Here is an 18179-nt window from a genome sequence, read left to right as displayed (position 1 = left end):
ATGCTGGAGTGCAGTAGCCAGATCTCTGCTCACTGTAACCTCCACCTCCTGGGTTCAAGCAATTCTGCTGCCTCAGCCTCCTGAGTAGCTGGGATTATATGCGTGTGCCACCATGCCTGACTAATGTTTTATCTTTTTTTTTTTTTTTTTGTATTTTTAGTAGAGACAGGGTTTCACTGTGTTAACCAGGATGGTCTCTATCTCCTGACGTCAGGATCCGCCCGCCTCGGCCTCCAAAACGCTGGGATTACAGGCATGAGCCACCGCGCCCGGCCTAGGTGGTTACTTTGTATGTGCTTGCCTTTGCAAAATAAGGAATGTGTTCTCTTTGGCCCTACCTACATCAGAAGCCTAGCAGCACATTCACAGCTTTCCCCAGGGTGGTTTGGAAGGCCCTTCAGGTCGGCAGCCTGTGGAATCAGCATGGGTTGGTGCTCTCACTCCTCACACTCTTCAGTAGCCATGACAGGAGGCCCCTGGCTAGCTCTGGTGATGCACCTCCTGCTGGGAGGATGCTGACCCCTCAGTGTTCATACTCTGGCTTAACCTTGACACTGTTGCCTCAGAATGCATCTCCTTGTTCATTCTACTGAGATGCAGGGACTGTTCTCCCTTTCTCTTTTTGCGCTTTTTCCAAAAGTCTTCACCCTTCATCACCAAACTATTCAGAATGCTAGGAAACAGGCCTTGTTGTAAGCAAAACATTTTTATAGGAACACAAAGTTAATTTTTTTTTTTTTTTTTTTTGAGACGGAGTCTCGCTCTGCCGCCCAGGCTGGAGTGCAGTGGCGGGTCTCAGCTCACTGCAAGCTCCGCCTCCCGGGTTATGCCATTCTCCTGCCTCAGCCTCCCAAGCAGCTGGGACTACAGGCGCCCGCCATGTCGCCCGGCTAGTTTTTTGTATTTTTAGTAGAGACGGGGTTTCACCATGTTAGCCAGGATGGTCTCGATCTCCTGACCTCGTGATCCGCCCGTCTCGGCCTCCCAAAGTGCTGGGATTACAGGCTTGAGCCACCGCGCCTGGCCGCACAAAGTTAATATTAATATAAAGCTGCACACATGTGAAATAAGAAGCCTAAAATGTGAGCAATCTTAGGGTTTATGTACGTCATTTGTTAGAAATGTTAGAAATCGTTGCAAATAGCCAAACAAAAGGTGAATTCAGCTCTGGAATGTAGATGACTTGAGAATGATGCTCTTGAACACACAGAGGGTTTTGTTTCCAAATATGGAAAAAGTAGAATTGACTTCAGAAGTTAACAGCTTCAGTAGAACTCTCCTATAAATAGAAATAAAATATACTCAGTTCTCTGCCTCAGTGACGGTCCCCCTACTACCACCACTCCCAGAGAAATACACTTGGGAGAGTTTTAGGAGTCAGTACATTTTCCAGTATCCTTGAGGATGTTTTTCTGTGCAGAGGAAAAATCATTCGGAGATGCTTTGGTCTTAAAAATTAATATCTGATTTTAAAAGAGTTTTTAGTACCACTTCATTCATATTCCTTTTAGCAAATTTTAACAATTGGTTGGGCGTGGCGGCTCATGCCTGTCATCCCAGCACTTTGGGAGGCCAAGGAGGGCATTTTGCTTGAGCCCAGGAGTTCAAGACCAGCCTGGGCAACATAGTGAAACCCCGACCCTACAAAAAAAATACAAAAATTAGCTGGGTGTGGTGGTGTCCACCTGTAGTCCTAGCTACTTGGGAGGCTGGGGCGGGAGGATCACCTAAGCCCAAAAGGTCAAGGCTGCAGTGAACCCACTGCTCTCCAGCCTGTGTGGCAGAGTGAGACCTTATATCAATTTTTTTTTTTTTTTGAGATGGAGTCTCTCTCTGTCTCCCAGGCTGCAGTGCAGTGGCACGATCTTGGCTCAGTGTAGCCTTTGCTTCCCGGGTTCACGTCATTCTCCTGCCTCAGCCTCCTGAGTAGCTGGGACTGCAGGTGCCCACCACCATGCCCGGCTAATTTTTTGTATTTTTAGTGGAGACGGGGTTTCACCATGTTGGCCAGGCTGGTCTAGAACTCCTGACCTCAGATGATCCACCCGCCTCAGCCTCCCAAAGTGCTGGGATTACAGGCGTGTGCCACCATGCCTGGCGAACAATCACTTTTATTTATTTATTTTTATTTATTTATTTATTTTGAGACAGTCTCGCTTTGTCACCCAGGCTGGAGTGCAGTGGCACCATCTCGGCTCACTGTAAGCTCCGCCTCCTGGGTTCACGCCATTCTCCTGCCTCAGCCTCTGAGTAGCTGGGACTACAGGCACGCACCACCAAGCCAGGCTAATTTTTTGTATTTTTAGTAGAGACGGGGTTTCACCGTGTTAGCCAGGATGGTCTTGATCTCCTGACCTCGTGATCCGCCCGCCTTGGCCTCCCAAAGTGCTGGGACCACAGGCGTGAGCCACCGCGCCCGGCAACAATCACTTTTAATAGGGATTTTAATAATTTGATTATTTGCAAATATTGTTACATGTGCTTTAACATATTAAATTGCTTTTATATATTTAATAATTTTTAAGCACTTCAATCATCTCACTTAGACAAAACGCTTCCAAGTTTTAAATTATTAATTTTTTTTTTTTTTTTTTTTTTTTTTTGAGACGGAGTCTCGCGCTGTCACCCAGGCTGGAGTGCTGTGGCCGGATCTCAGCTCACTGCAAGCTCCGCCTCCGGGTTCACGCCATTCTCCTGCCTCAGCCTCCCGAGTAGCTGGGACTACAGGCGCCGCCACCTCGCCCGGCTAGTTTTTTGTAGTTTTTAGTAGAGTCGGGGTTTCACCGTGTTAGTCAGGATGGTCTCGATCTCCTGACCTCGTGATCCGCCCGTCTCGGCCTCCCAAAGTGCTAGGATTACAGGCTTGAGCCACCGCGCCCGGCCTTTAATTTTTTTTTTTAATAAATAGAGACATGTCACCCACGCTGGTTTCTAACTCCTGAGCTCAAGCGATTCTCTGGCCTTGGCCTCCCAAAGTGCTGAGATTACAGGTGTGAGCACCTGGCCAAAAATTTTTAAAGAACATTTATAATTACAAATTAAATGCATTAATATGGTGAACTTAAGGTCATTTAAAAGCTAGTTTCTGTTTTTGAGACAGAGTCTCACTCTGTTGCCCAGGCTGGAGAGCAGTGGCGCAATCTCAGCTCACTGCAACCTCCACTTCAAGGGCTCAAGTGATTCTCCTGCCTCAGCCTCCCGAGTAGCTGGGATTACAGGCGTGCACCACCATGCCTGGCTAATTTATTTTTATTTTTTATTTTTAGTAGAGATGAGGTTTTGAACCTCATTTAGTAGAGATGAGGTTTGATCTTGAACTCCTGACCTCAGGTGATCTGCCCTCCTCGAGCTCCCAAAGTGCTGGGATTACAAGCATGAGCCACTGCGTCTGGCCTCACTTAAATTTTTTTTTTTTTTTTTTTTTTGAGACGGAGTCTCCCTCTGTCGCCCGGGCTGGAGTGCAGTGGCGCGATCTGGCTCACTGCAAGCTCCGCCTCCTGGGTTCACGCCATTCTCCTGCCTCAGCCTCCCGAGTAGCTGGGACTACAGGCGCCTGCCACCTCGCCCGGCTAGATTTTTTTTTGTATTTTTTAGTAGAGACGGGGTTTCACCGTGTTAGCCAGGATGGTCTCGATCTCCTGACCTCGTGATCCACCCGTCTCGGCCTCCCAAAGTGCTGGGATGACAGGCTTGAGCCAACGCGCCCGTCCCTAAATGTTTTAACATTTAATTTAATTTAAATGTTTTAGTAAAATTTCATCTTAAAATCACAAATCTGGCCAGGTGTGGTGGCTCAGACCTGTAATCCCAGTACTTCGGGAGGTGAGGTGGGAGGGTCACTTGAGTCCAGCAGTTGGTGACCCTGTCTCTACAAATAATTTAAAAATTAGTTGGAGGTGGTGGTAAACACCTGTAGTGCCAGCTACTTGGAGGGCTGAAGTGGGTGAATCGCTTGGGCCAAGGAGTTGGCTGCAGCCTCTGCACTCCAGCCTTAGGGACAGAATGAGACCTTATCTCTAAAACAACAAAAGGAACAAACCCCACACATTCAATTACATATTTTAACTTCAATTACAAAACTTATCTGTAAGAACCCCTTAGGACCTACCAACTGTATACAGATAGTTCCTTAACATGGAGATAGTAAGCATGTGAGTTGGAGTCTCTTTAGTATGTCTTTGCTTGATTCTACATCCTCCCAGGGATAAGAGGCTCATCCCCTCGGAGAACAGTGGCTCTCAATTCAGAGAAGGTTTCTGCCCAAGACTTCTGAACCTAATAGACTTCGGCATTATTTTCATTTTCTTCCTACTCTGATACGACAATGACTGATCTGACAATGTTACCCGACTAAATTCTGCATCTCTCATCTGTTTTTTTCCCCGGATGCTGCAAACTAATTTCCAAGTCCATTCTAACGACAATCTGTTGCTAGGCCCACCCAGCAGCCTTGTCATCTTTTGTATTCTACATAGTATTTTTTTCTGTCCAGTCACACTTCTAACTCAATCTGGGACCCTGGGTGGTGCCTGCCTTAGTGTGCAGGGCCAACAATGAAATGAGTGATGATAATATAGAATCCTGCATCTCACTTTCCCTTCTTGTTTCCCTAACCACCAAAGACCAATGTGCAATGAATAAATAGAAGAATAGAAAATACTCTTTGTGTGTGTCTGTGTGTGTGTGCGTGTAGAGGACAGGAGACAGAGAGAGAGGAAATTTGCCATATATCTTTCATGAATATATAGCTGGTAGAAGAAAGCTGGTAAACACAGAATCTCATTAAGAATTCCATTTCTAGGCCGGGCGCGGTGGCTCAAGCCTGTAATCCCAGCACTTTGGGAGGCCGAGACGGGCGGATCACGAGGTCAGGAGATCGAGACCATCCTGGCTAACATGGTGAAACCCCATCTCTACTAAAAAAATACAAAAATCTAGCCGGGCGCGGTGGCGGCGCCTGTAGTCCCAGCTACTCGGGAGGCGGAGGCAGGAGAATGGCGTGAACCCGGGAGGCGGAGCTTGCAGTGAGCTGAGATCCGGCCACAGCACTCCAGCCTGGGCGACAGAGCGAGACTCCGTCTCAAAAGAAAAAAAAAAAAAAAAAAGAAAAAGAAACCAGCCTGGGAAACATATGGAGACCCTGTCTGCAAAAACCAAAAATCACGCAAAACAAACAAACAAAACAGGCAGGCAGGAGAATTTGTCAGTATATTTCCACCTCCATTTATATTCAATCCCAGGAAGCTTCCTCGTGCAGGCAGTGAGATTTGAGGCGTAAATTACCCTGAAAGTGGGAGTGGGGTTGGCATTTTTCTTAAGAACTGAGAACAAAGCATTTCTCCTTGGGTTAATGCTGACAAACGAAATAATGCAATTTAAAAAGAAATAATACGGATAGGGCAAGGGGCATATGTACTTTCCCCTTAATTTTGCCTCGAACTTAAAACTATAGGAAAAAACTAGAGACGCAGCAGCAGAGCCTGTGTCTCTTCCGCCCCGTAGACGGAAGCGCGGAGCGGATGACGGGGCGAGGCCAGAGCGCGGCAAAGCAGGCGGGAGAATTAGATCCCAGGCCGGGTGAACGTCCAGGCCCACGCGCACTCCCCTCCTGCAGAGGCAGAGGTGGGGGTGAGGGTTGTGCCGTAAGATGACTTTTCCTGGAAACGTGTAGGGCCCGGGCCCCTTTCCCGCAGGTCTTGGAAACAGGCAAGCTCCTGGTTTGCCTCCCCAGGACCCCTGCATGGGGGAGTGGCGCGGCAGCCTAAGACAATGTCCAGGCCCAGCGGAGCGGGGTCTCCACGGACCTACGGCCGCGGCGCCCCAAGGAGTGTGGCAAGCCCAGGGGGCCTCCTGGACAGAAGAGACCAGGGTGTCAGGGGCCACTCAGGAGAGGCCAGCAGAACTGGGCCAGAACAGGAACGTTCAGTCTCAGCATCCGCAGGGGCAGGACACAGCAGGGGCTGAGGGGCAGGGACCTGCGAGGAAAAAGAGGAACTGACTGCATTTTATTTTATTTGTTGAGACAGAGTCTTGCTCTGTCGCCCAGGCTGGAGTGCAGAGTGTAGTGGCGCCATCTCTGCACATGCAACCTCCGTGTCCCGATTTCAAGTGGTTCTCGTGCCTCAGCCTCCGGAGTAGCTGCGATTACATGCTTGCCGGCCTAATCTTTTTTTTTTTTTTTTTTTTTTTTGTAGACGGAGTTTCCCTTTTGTTGCCCAGGCTGGAGTGCAATGGCGTGATCTCAGTTCACTGCACCTCCAGCTCCCGGGTTCAAGCAATTCTCCTGCCTTAGCCACCCAAGTAGCTGGGATTACAGGCATGTGCCACCTCGCCCGGCTAATTTTGTATTTTTGGTAGAGATGGGGTTTCACCATGTTGGTCAAGCTGGTCTTGAACTCTTGACCTCAGGTGATCCGTCTACCTCGGCCTTCCAAAGTGCTGGGATTACAGGCCTGAGCCACTACGCTCGACCTAATTTTTGTATTTTTAGTAGAGATGAGGTTTCACTGTGTTTGCCAGACTGGCCTCAAACTCCTGGTCTCAAGTGATCCACCCACCTCGGCCTCCCAAAGTGCTGGGATCACAGGCATAAACCACCTCGCAGGCCCGAATTGAGTGAATTTTAAACCTGAAATGTCTAAAAATCACTAACACATCTGAGTTGTCTGGAAGTAAGTAGGCTGAGTTTTCTGCTATCAGGCAGGAAGGGAGCTGAGAAAAGGAAGTTTGGTTGTGGGTAAATGAAGACAGTTACAGGTTGTACAACTGCGTGTGGATTACAAAATAACCATCTGCTAGGCTAGCATCGTTAATTTCAATTCAAGGGTCATGGAGAATTTCAGGTGCATGGGATTAAAGATACTGGAAAATCAGCTGGGAGAGGTGGCTTACGCCTGTAATCCCAGCACTTTGGGAGGCTGAGGTGGCCAATCATGAGGTCAAGAGATCGAGACTATCCTGGCCAACATGGTGAAACCCCATGTCTACTAAACATACAAAAAATTAGCTGGGTGTGGCGGCAGACACCTGTAGTCCCAGCTACTCGGGAGGCTGAGGCAGGAGAATGGCTTGAACCTGGGAGGTGGAGGTTGTAGTGAGCTGAGATCACGCCACTGCACTCCAGCCTGGTGACAGAGAGAGACTCTGTCTCAGAAAAAAAAAAAAGCTGGGCGTTGTGGCTCACGCCTGTAATCCCACCACTTTGGGAGGCCGAGGCGGGCGGATCACGAGGTCAGCAGATCGAGACCATGGTGAAACCCCGTCTCTACTGAAAATACAAAAAATAAAAATTAACCGGGCACAGTGGCGGGTGCCTGTAGTCCCAGCTACTCAGGAGACTGAGGCAGGAGAATGGCGTGAACCCGGAAGGTGGAGCTTGCAGCGAGCTGAGATCAAGCCACTGCACTACAGCCTGGGTGATAGAGTGAGACTCCCTCTCAAAAAAAAAAAAGAAATACTGGAAATTCTCTTTTAGGACCAAGGCCTTGCAGGATAGGGTTTTTAACAGATGGAAGCTAACACCAATTGTTGAAGTACAATTTCATAGTTTCCAGGATCTATGAATGTGGGATCCACAGGCATAGAATCCCCATAAGGAGCGACTGAAGTACCGAGCAAAGAAGAAATACGAATCCCAAAAAAGTTTGCAAAGTTTTGAAAGCCAGAGTATACCATGTGAATTCTCAGGAGTATCTGGTACTGTGTTATACTCAGAAGGAAGAGGAATGACCAGCACATTAAGCCCTTCCTCAGTGGGAAATAATGACTTGGGAGGATTTTCCAGAGTAGAAAAAAAGGCATCTCTAGTTATATTAGTGGAAATAAATACGTAGAAAGAACCCAGCAGATTTTTTTTTTATATCTATCGCTTAGCAAAGACTCCCAGAATTGTTCGTGGCTGTGGGGCTGTGCACAGTGTTGGGTGATAGTTAAATGCAGAGCATTTCTTGTAATCATCTATGACTTAGTTTAGTGAAAAGCTGTGGTGCTGGCTGACTCCAGTTATCGCATCAGTGACCCTGAGCAGTTTGGCTGGGTTGGGGAACAGGAGGGTTGGCACTGATTTTCTGTTCCTAGAGTGCTTTGCACTCCTTGCTGCCTTCTTCAAGGTCGCTAGGCTGAGAAGAGTGCCTCATAACCCTTAGTGTGCTGATGCCCAAGACAAACCTCCTTAGGTCCAACCGTATCAGTTTGCTGCGGCTGTGTAACAAAGCACCACAGACTAAGCAGCTTAAAAACAGAAATGCACTTTCTCGCCATTCTGGAGGCTGAATGTTCAACATCAAGGTGTCAGCAGGCTGGATAAAGATAATGGGAGGCCAGGCAGGGTGGTGCACAGGCGTGGTAGCTCATTCCTCCCAGCACTTTGGGAGGCCGAGGCAGGTGGATTACTTAAGCCCAGGAGTTCAAAACCAGCCTGGGCAACATAGCAAGACCCTGTCTCTAGAAAAAAATGAAAAAATTAGCCAGGTGTGATGACATGTAGTCTCAGCCACTTGGGAAACTGAGGCAGGAGGACCATTTGAATCTGGCAGGTGGGAGGTCGAGGCTGCAGTGAGCCATTGTCTTGCTGCAGCACTCTAGCCTGGGCAACGCAGGAGATCTTGTCTCAAAATAAATAAATAAATAAAATGTGGTACATCAATACCATGGAACACTACACAGCCATGAAAAGAAGGAAATCATGTCCTTTGCAGCAACATGGATGCAGCTGGAGGCGATTATCCTAAGTAAATTAACACAGGAATAGAAAAACACATCTGCATGTTCTCACTTGTAAGTGGGAGCTAAATATTGGGTACTCATGGACACAAATATAGGGACAATAGACACTGGGGATTCCAAAAGGAAGGAGTGTGGGAGGGAGTCAAGTGTTGAAAAATTCCCTATTAGGTACTATGTTTGCTGCTTGCGCTACAGGAGCATTAGAAGCCCAAACATCAGCATCACAGAGTATACCCTTTTAACGAACCTGCACATATACCCTTTGAATCTAAAATTAAAAAAAAAAAAAGTTGTCAGTAGAGTTGGTGTCTTCTGAGGCCTTTCTCCTTGGCCTGCAATGGCCACCTTCCCACTGGTCCCCACGTAGCCTTGCCACTGTGTGCATGCACTGCTGGTGTTTTCCTATGTCCAAATTCCCTCTTTTCATAAGAACACCAGTCACATTAGGGCCAACCCTGACGACCCCAATTTAACTTAACTACCTCCTTAAAGGCTCTATCTACAAATATAGGTACATTCTGAGATTCAAAATTCAGTATATAAATTTGGTGGGGTGGTACAATTCAGCTTCTAATGTGAATTTTCCATACTTCAGTTTAAGGATGGTCAGACATTATTCTCACTAACTTCTAGGGATTTAGATGAGCTAAAACAAAAAAGCTCCTCAAATGTCCAAGTCCACATGTCTTGGCCCTGGAGAATAAGATTAGACTTTTTTTTTTTTGAGACGGAGTCTCGCTCTGTTGCCCAGGCTGAAATACAATGGCACGGTCTTGGCTCACTGCAACCTCCGCCTCCCGGGTTCAAGCGATTCTCTTTTTTTTTTTTTTTTTTTTGAGGCGGAGTCTCGCTCTGTCGCCCGGACTGGAGTGCAGTGGCCGGATCTCAGCTCACTGCAAGCTCCGCCTCCCGGGTTTACGCCATTCTCCATTCTCCTGCCTCAGCCTCCCGAGTAGCTGGGACTACAGGCGCCCGCCACCTCGCCCGGCTAGTTTTTGTATTTTTAGTAGAGACGGGGTTTCACTGTGTTAGCCAGGATGGTCTCGATCTCCTGACCTCGTGATCCGCCCGTCTCGGCCTCCCAAAGTGCTGGGATTACAGGCTTGAGCCACCGCGCCCGGCCTCAAGCGATTCTCTTGACTCAGTCTCCGGAGTAGCTGGGGTTACAGGTGCCTGCCACCATGCCTGGCTAATTTTTGTATTTTTAGTGGAGACGGGATTTCACCATGTTGGCCAGGCTGGTCTTGAACTGCTGACCTTGTGATCCGCATGCCTCACCTCAGCCTCCCAAAGTTCTGGGATTACAGGCATGAGCCACTGCACCTGGCTGAGATGAGATCAGATTTCAGGGTAACCTGGGGAAGCTAGAGAAGTGGATGGAAGAAAAGAACACAGCCTGACATTTTGTTTATTTCGACTCTGCTTTCTTCCATAAAGGACATGAGGGAAGGGAACTCTCAGATTAATAAGGACATAAAGTCTGTCCTGACTGTCCTGAGTCCCCTTTCACCTTCTCACTGCCACTGCCCTGGCTTCTTGGGCCCTGACCCAGGCACTGTGCATGTGGCCTTCCCGTGACCAGAGCACTCACCAGAGGCTGTGCCCTAGGGTGGGGGGCAGGGGTAGTTAAGATATAGTTTTTCAAAGCAGAGCCCAGTGCTCTAGGGGCTTAAGGAAAGTTCATGTGGCTTCCAGGAACTCTGAAGGAGACAGTGTGCAGACTGGCCTGGAGGCCAGCTGGGGAAGAGTATTGTACATCTCCACAGAGAGTCATCATTGACACATGAGTGATACGCATTATTCGTTAGAAAAAGCTGATTTCTGCTGGGTGTGGTGGCTGAATTCTGTAATCCTTGTACTCTGGGAGGCCAAGGTGGGGTGGGGAGGGGGTGTGGATCTTTTGAGCCCAGGAGTTCGAGACCAGCCTGGGTAACAAGGATGAAACCCCCTTTCTTCCAAAAAAAAAAAAAAAAAAGAAATTAGCTGGGTAATTTAGGAGTCTTCCTAAGGATATAATAAATATATGTCTTTTTTTTAGGCAGCAGATGGTGGCCAGCTGTTCTCTCATTATTGAAGATCAAACACGAAGAAAAAAAATTATACTAAGGGGGCTTATAATAAATATAAGACAGAAGTTAATAAACTAAATCTGGATTTTTATAGGCACAAAGGAAAATAGGCGGCTGTGGATAATTATCAAATGATCCAAGCCAAAATAGCTTCTCCATTATCTATGTAACAAAAAATTATTTATATGGATTGAATTGTACAAACAGTTGTCTAATATTTTGGGTGACTGAGTAGACAGTCTGGGTGGTCATTGATATAGATTGAGGGCCCTTCAAGGAATATTTTAAAATGGGAAAAGGGTTGATGCTCTTTGCCATTTGACTGGGGGCATTTCTGCTGAGATGCAAGTGATATCGATCACATTTGTCGATCCGGGATTCTTTGACCAGGATTTGGGCCCATTAGAGTAAAATCATAATAATTGTTGCTTAATGCTTGAAATCAACTTTTAATTGCAAAAATAATGTATGAACCCTCTTTCCTCTAAATTTTCTTTTCTTTTTTTTTTTTTTTGAGATGGAGTCTTGCTCTGTCTCCCAAGCTGGAGTGCAGTGGCGTGATCTCGGTTCACTGCAGGCTCTGCTCCCCAGGTTCAAGCGATTCTCCGACCTCAGCCTCCCAGAGTAGCTGGCATCACAGGCGCACACGACCACTCTTGGTTAATTTTTGTACTTTTAATAGAAACAGGGTTTCACCATGTTGGCCAGTCTAAATTTTCTTCTTCTTCTTCTTCTTTTTTTTTTGAGACCGAGTCTCACTCTATTGCCGAGGCTGGAGTGCAGTGGTGCTATCTGGGCTCACTGCAAGCTCTGCCTCCTGGGTTCACACCATTCGCCTGCCTTAGCCTTCCAAGTAGCTGAGACTATAGGCTTCCGCCACCACACCTGGCTAATTTTTTTGTATTTTTAGTAGAGACAGGGTTTCACTGTGTTAGCCAGGATGGTCTCCATCTCCTGACCTCGTGATCCGCCTGCCTCCGCCTCGCAAAGTGCTGGGATTACAGGTGTGAGTCACTGCGCCCGGCCCTAAATTTTGTAAGTATTACATATAAAGCTAAAATCATTTTTTTCTATATCCCTAATTCTCCCTAATTCCATTTCCCAGCATCTATGCAACAATGGCCCCTCTCTAAAGTTGCCACTGTTACTTTTTTTGGTAGTTTTATTTTTTCAGAATACACACATACACATACATAGAGAGGGAGAGGAGTTGGCACTTTTAGCTTGTGAACCACACTTTTTGTGCCATTTGGCAACTTGCTTTTCTACTTCACAGTATGTGTTAGAGATAAATCCACGTTGTTCCATAGTGCTAACAAATTCCTTTCAACCCCCTCATTGAAATTAGTTATTTATTTAGCCGTTCCTCTACTGGTGGATGCTGAAATTGTTTCCAATTGTTTGCCAGCAGTGCTCAATAAACAATACTAAATTAAAACAAACAAACAAACAAATTAGCGGGACATAGGGCCCGTACCTGTAGGCCCATCTAGTAGGGAGGTTCAGGTGGGAGGATAGCCTGAGTCCAGGAGGTTGAAACTGCAATGAGCCATGATCGTGCCACCACACTTCAGCCTGGGCAATAGAGTGAAACCCTGTCAAAAAAAAAAAAAAAAAAAGGAAACGGATTTCAATATTCAACAACGAACAGATATTTTTTATTTTTATTTTTATTTTTATTTTTATTTTTATTTTTATTTTTATTTTTATTTTTTTTTTTTTTTGAGGCGGAGTCTCGCTCTGTCGCCCGGACTGGAGTGCAGTGGCCGGATCTCAGCTCACTGCAAGCTCCGCCTCCCGGTTCACGCCATTCTCCTGCCTCAGCCTCCCGAGTAGCTGGGACTACAGGCGCCCGCCACCTGGCCCGGCTAGTTTTTTTGTATTTTTAGTAGAGACGGGGTTTCACTGTGTTAGCCAGGATGGTCTCGATCTCCTGACCTCGTGATCCACCCATCTCGGCCTCCCAAAGTGCTGGGATTACAGGCTTGAGCCACCGCACCCGGCCTATTTTTATTTTATTTAATTTTTTAATTAATTTTTTTTGAGATGGAGTCTCACTCTGTTGCTAGGCTGAAGTGCAGTGGCATGATCTCAGCTCACTACAACCTCCGCCTCTCAGGTTCAAGGGATTCTCCTGCCTCATCATCCCGAGTAGCTGGGATTACAGGTACCTGCCACCACGCCTGGATAATTTTTGTATTTTTAGTAAAGACTGGGTTTTCACCATGTCGGTCAGGATGGTCTCGATCTGTCGACCTCGTGATCTGCCCGCCTTTGCCTCCCAGAGTGGTGAGATTACAGGCGTGAGCCACTGCGCTTGGCCTATTTTTATTTTTTATTTTTATTTTTTGAGATGGAGTCTTGCTCATGTCACCCAGACTGGAGTGCAGTGGTGCAATCTTGGCTCACTGCAACCTCGGCCTCCAGGGTTCAAGCAATTCTCCTGCCTCAGCCTCCCTAGCAGCTGGGATTACAGGTGTGCACCACCATGCCCAGCTAATTTTTTATTTTTAGTAGAGACGAGGGTTTCATCATGTTGGCCAGGCTGGTCTCGAACTCCTGACGTCAGATGATCCTCCTACGTCGGCTTCCCCAAATTCTGGTATTACAGGCGTGAGCCACCACACCCAGCTGAACAGATATCTATTAAGCACCTATTAGGTGCCAAGCGGTATGCTGATTGCTTGAGGCCACCCACACTGGTGCATAAATGACCAGTCTTTTTTTTTTTTTTTTTTTTTGAGACGGAGTCTGGCTCTGTCGCCCAGGTTGGAGTGCAGTGGCCGGATCTCAGCTCACTGCAAGCTCCGCCTCCCGGGTTTACACCATTCTCCTGCCTCAGCCTCCCGAGTAGCTGGGACTACAGGCGTCCACCACCTCGCCCGGCTAGTTTTTTGTATTTTTTTTAGTAGAGACGGGGTTTCAACGTGTTAGCTAGGATGGTCTCCATCTCCTGACCTCGTGATCCGCCCATCTCGGCCTCCCAAAGTGCTGGGATTACAGGCTTGAGCCACCGCACCCAGCCAATGACCAGTCTTTAATAATAACAATAGAAAACACATATGTTCCAAGCACAAGTACATTAACCCATACAATGGTTACAAAGACCACTTTACAGTTAAAGCAAATGGCAAAAACGGTTATTTTTAACTTGCTCACATCCACACAATAAGGAAGAAGGGAGGCCAATATTTTACTATAGGAAAACCTGGCTGCTTCAAAGCCTCATGCTGTTAAAAACCACACTACGCGCCTTAAGATATGCCCCTTCGGAAAGAAAGTTAACTCTTTTTCCAGATGTTTAGATAAGCTGAGATCTATAATGAAAGTTTATCTAGGGGCCGGGCGCGGTGGCTCAAGCCTGTAATCCCACCACTTTGGGAGGCCGAGACGGGCGGATCACGAGGTCAGGAGATCGAGACCATTCTGGCTAATACGGTGAAACCCCGTCTCTACTTAAAAATACAAAAAACTAGCCGGGCGAGGTGGCGGCGCCTGTAGTCCCAGCTACTCGGGAGGCTGAGGCAGGAGAATGGCGGGAACTCGGGAGGCGGAGCTTTCAGTGAGCTGAGATCCGGCCACTGCACTCCAGCCTGGGCGACAGAGCGAGACTCCGTCTCAAAAAAAAAAAAAAAAAGAAAGTTTATCTAAAGATATAACCGAGCTTCCAGATGGGGTGACAGTACCAGGAGCAGAGGGAGAGGTGTTCAGAAAGGAGAACTGGCAAGAGGCGGAAGAGACATTTTACCACTTCTTAACTTTATCTGCTTGATGTTGGAAGTGATCGCTAATGAAAACCTGTCATGAAAATCGACAAAAGAATGCATTTCTTTTAAAGTAAGGCATTCACAGCACAGTGTTAAGTGCATTCTAAAGTCCTGCTCTTTTTTTTTTTTTTTGAGACGGAGTCTCTCTCTGTCGCCAGGCTGGAGCGCAGTGGCGCCATCTCAGCTCACTGCAACCTCCGTCTCCCAGGTTCAAGCGATTCTCCTGCCTCAGCCTCCCGAGTAGCTGGGATTACAGGAGCGCCACCTCACCCAGCTATTTTTGTATTTTTAGTAGAGACGGGGTTTCACCTTGTTGGTCAGGCTGGTCTCGATCTCTTGACCTCGTGATCTGCCTGCCTCCGTCTCCCAAAGTGCTAGGATTACAGGCGTAAGCCGCCACGCCCGGCCTCTGTCTTAAACATCATAAATACATAAGAACACAAAAAAGATGGAGGGGAGTGCGCCCTTAGCTGCCCCAAACTGGCATGGTGGGAGGCAGGGCAATTGGTCTCGTTTTCTGAGCCCTAGGATTAGGGCACTGGGTGAGTCCAGAGTCCCTAAAGTTGTACCCATATCTGCGTGTTTGTATTTCCTGTTTGTAATTCCTCCCGTTTGTATTTTTTGTCTCTTATACGGTACGCTTAAAGTTTCTCCACAAGGTGTTTCAACATAAAGTACTCAAAAACCAAAAACGTTTAATTTCATTATTAGGTTAAGTGTGTAAAATATGCCCCATCAAGGTTCTTGTACAAACTCCCATTGTTCTCCTAGACTCCGAAGTGCACTCTAGAATAATTTTACGTGGGTCAGCATCTTTTATAAAAGGGGCAGGCAGAGCAGCTTAGGAAATTAACCTTGGAAACCACGCGGCCACTCTTTCGGGAAATGCCTCCTATTTATGTTTACATGGGCCAGCAAGAGAATCCAAGGTTGGAAAGGTCATTCCTCACTACAGAGGCTCATCGCAATCACAGTTCCGTCTCCAAATTCGAGTTCTGGGTGTAAAGAGTTTATAAAGCCCAGCCGCTGTCCTCGCAGTGTTTGGGGTTAGCGGAGGAGAGCTTGTTTGTACCCAAACCTCTCGCGCGGGGCGGCCGCCTGCGGGAACACTGCGGCCTTGTGCGCTCGGCGGTCTGAGCTCCTGCGAGGCCTAGAACGACGCCTGGCGTCCAGCGGCCTCCGCGAACAAAAAGCGACCGGTCGGAAGGTGCTGGCCCGGCCGCCCCAGGCGCTCGAGCCCGAAGCCGGCCACAGACCAGGACGGGACGCCTGGCGTCACGTGCAAGGGGATCGACGGTCTGGACGCGCCCCCGGCACCTCCAGGGCTGGGCCGGCACCGCACCGCACGGGTCCACCCAGACAGTAGCTGCCCCGGACCCCCAATACCGCCGCTCCCAGCCCCTCCCTCCCAGCTCCGCGGTGGCCCAGGCCGCCCTCCGCGGCAGGACAGACCTCAGCACCAGCCGGGGGTGGCGCCTGTCTCAGCGCGGGGCGGTGGGGCGGGACTTGGACACCGGCCGGGCGCCACTAGAGGGAGGCGGGGCTCGAGGCTCAGAGAAGTTGGACTTGAAGCCCACTCCGCGCGCAGCGGGGCGGGGCACGGCGGAGCAGGGTTGGGTCCGCCCCGAGCACGGAGGGTGATGCAGCCCCAGGGGGGCGGGGCTGAAGCTGAAGCGCGGAGCGAAGAGGGACGAGGCTTGGCACTGATTTGTGTTCAGGGCTAGCCCAGAGGGGCGGGGCCAGGTGTGGGGCGCAGAGGGGAGCGGGAGGGGCGGTGCAGGACGGGGCGGGGCACGGCGCGGGGCGAGGCCAGAAGCAGCAACGGGTGCGGGGTGGGGCCGGGAGCGCCAAGGGGCGGGGAAGAGAGGGGCGGGGCCGGGCTTTGCGACGGGCGGGGCGGGCAGTGCAGAGCGGGGCCGGGCGCTGGAGCAGGGAGCTGGGCGGGGAGCGGGGCAGGGAGCTGGGCCTGGCCTGGCACGGCACGGGGCGGGGCGGAGGGCGGGGAGCGGAAAGCAGGACGCGCGGCTCCCGCGGCCCGCTGGCTGCCCTTCCCGCCAGCGCAGGTGTGGGACGGGCGGCGGACTAGGCGCAGAGCTGCGGGAGCAGGCAGAGGGAGTCTGGAGCCTGGCGGCGGGACGGCGGGATCCGGTGGGAGCCGGAGTCCCGCCGAGGGGGGCTGGAGGTGGAGGGGCCCGGCGAGGCCGCGATGAAGCCGAGCGGCGAGGACCAGGCGGCGCCGGCGGCCGGCCCCTGGGAGGAGTGCTTCCAGGCGGCTGTGCAGCTGGCGCTGCGGGCGGGACAGGTGAGCGCCGCGGCTCGGCTCGGAACTCCGGGCGGAGCAGAAGCGCGTGGGCCTTGGGAGCCGCCTGGAGTGGCGGGGTCCTGGCGCGCAGCCGGTGGGCGCCCGGAGTCCGCACCCGAGGGCGCGGGGAGCGGCGTGGTGAAAGGAGCCTTTGTGCTGGTGTCCTGGACACACCTCCCGCGCCCTTCTCCAGCCCCCGAGCCCTGGCGGCGAGCCCCTCTGCTTTGGAGTTGAGCGGCTAACGTGACCTTTGCGTTTGAGTGAGTGGTCAGGATGTAGAAATCTCTCCAGGGCTAGCGTACAGGGCCGTTGATTTTTAAGGACCTATGAATGGATTCAGCTCGCGGGAGGAAGCCCGGGGCTAAGCCCCAGCCGCGTGGGGATCTGACCTGGCTGGGCTGCCGTTTGATTGTCCTGGCTGCAGCATCCTCAACCCAAACTTACTCTGACCCACACCTTGAAAGTGGCTCCACTCCACGACGGGCACGGACTCAAGAGTTCAGGAGGAACTTGTTACACTGCCCGGAAGGATGAAAACCGAGCCGCAGAGCTACCGAAAACCAGCGAGCAGGGTTTAAAATGGAGTGCAGTTCCTCTCTTCTCTTTTTCATTTTTGTGATTGTTCCTTCCACTTTCCTCAGTACCTTCAGCAGTGCCTGACACACCGTCAGTACTGGTAGGAAAGCGAGTGTTGGTTCTCCCAGAACTGTAAGATGGCTTACTCCATGTTTGCCTCTTAGGATGTGATTGTGGGCCGGGCGCGGTGGGTCACGCCTGTAATCTCAGCACTTTGGGAGGCCGAGGCGGGTGGATCACCTAAGGTCAGGAGTTTGAGACCAGCCTGACCAGCATGGTGAAACCCCGTCTCTACTGAAAATACAAAATTAGCTGGTCATGGTGGCGCGCTCCTTAGTCCTAGCCATTTGGGGGGCTGAGGCAGGAGAATCACTTGAACCTGGGAGGTGGAGGTTGCAGTGAGCTGAGATCGCGCCATTGCACACCAGCCTGGGCAACAATAGCGAAACTCCGTCTCAAAAAAAGAGAAAGTGATTGTTTTCGGGGATTTGAGAGACAGTAGGTGTGCTGTGGGCAGATTGGCCTTTTATATTCGAACAGCTTTTTTTTTTTTTTTTTTAAGGTCTGACAGTCCGAAAATGTCCTACCAGTTTTCCTAGATGGTAAAATCGGACTGTTACCAATCTTAAATTTGAAGTGAGTCGTCATGAAGTGGATAGTGCTTTACCTTGGTGCAAATCCTCTAATCCTGTTTAAAAATTAATCTGCAATACTAAGTAGACACATTTTTTGTTGAAGGGT

At 49.7% G+C, this 18179-nt stretch overlaps 1 protein-coding gene and 1 long non-coding RNA gene across 3 annotated transcripts in view; one reads left to right on the top strand and one right to left on the bottom strand.

Moving 5' to 3' along the window:
• Positions 1–1083: 1083 nt before the first annotated feature.
• LOC117064162 lies at positions 1084–16293 on the bottom strand. 2 transcript variants are annotated; one of them, XR_004429298.1, is made up of 3 exons: positions 16013–16293; positions 12271–12388; positions 1084–1279 (listed from the first exon to the last, which is right to left on the bottom strand). It is a non-coding gene; the product is annotated as an uncharacterized LOC117064162 (long non-coding RNA). The 2 variants fall into 2 exon arrangements; XR_004429297.1 differs by lacking the exon at positions 1084–1279 and adding an exon at positions 5128–5975 and having other exon boundaries at positions 16013–16291.
• Positions 16294–16519: 226 nt separating this feature from the next.
• IMPA2 (inositol monophosphatase 2) overlaps positions 16520–18179 on the top strand; it is a 49986-nt gene continuing 48326 nt past the window's right edge. Inside the window, exon 1 of the mRNA XM_033178363.1 lies at positions 16520–16862. Within this exon, the coding sequence (XP_033034254.1) occupies positions 16767–16862 (96 nt within the window). The 5' untranslated portion in view covers positions 16520–16766. The remainder of the gene's footprint in view (positions 16863–18179) is intronic.

The sequence above is a fragment of the Trachypithecus francoisi genome, unplaced genomic scaffold (genome assembly GCF_009764315.1).
Source record: "Trachypithecus francoisi isolate TF-2019V2 unplaced genomic scaffold, Tfra_2.0 Lachesis_group19, whole genome shotgun sequence".
NCBI lineage: Eukaryota > Metazoa > Chordata > Mammalia > Primates > Cercopithecidae > Trachypithecus > Trachypithecus francoisi.
The sequence above is the reverse complement of the archived record's forward strand: the minus strand, read 5'-3'. Positions and strand labels throughout refer to the sequence as shown.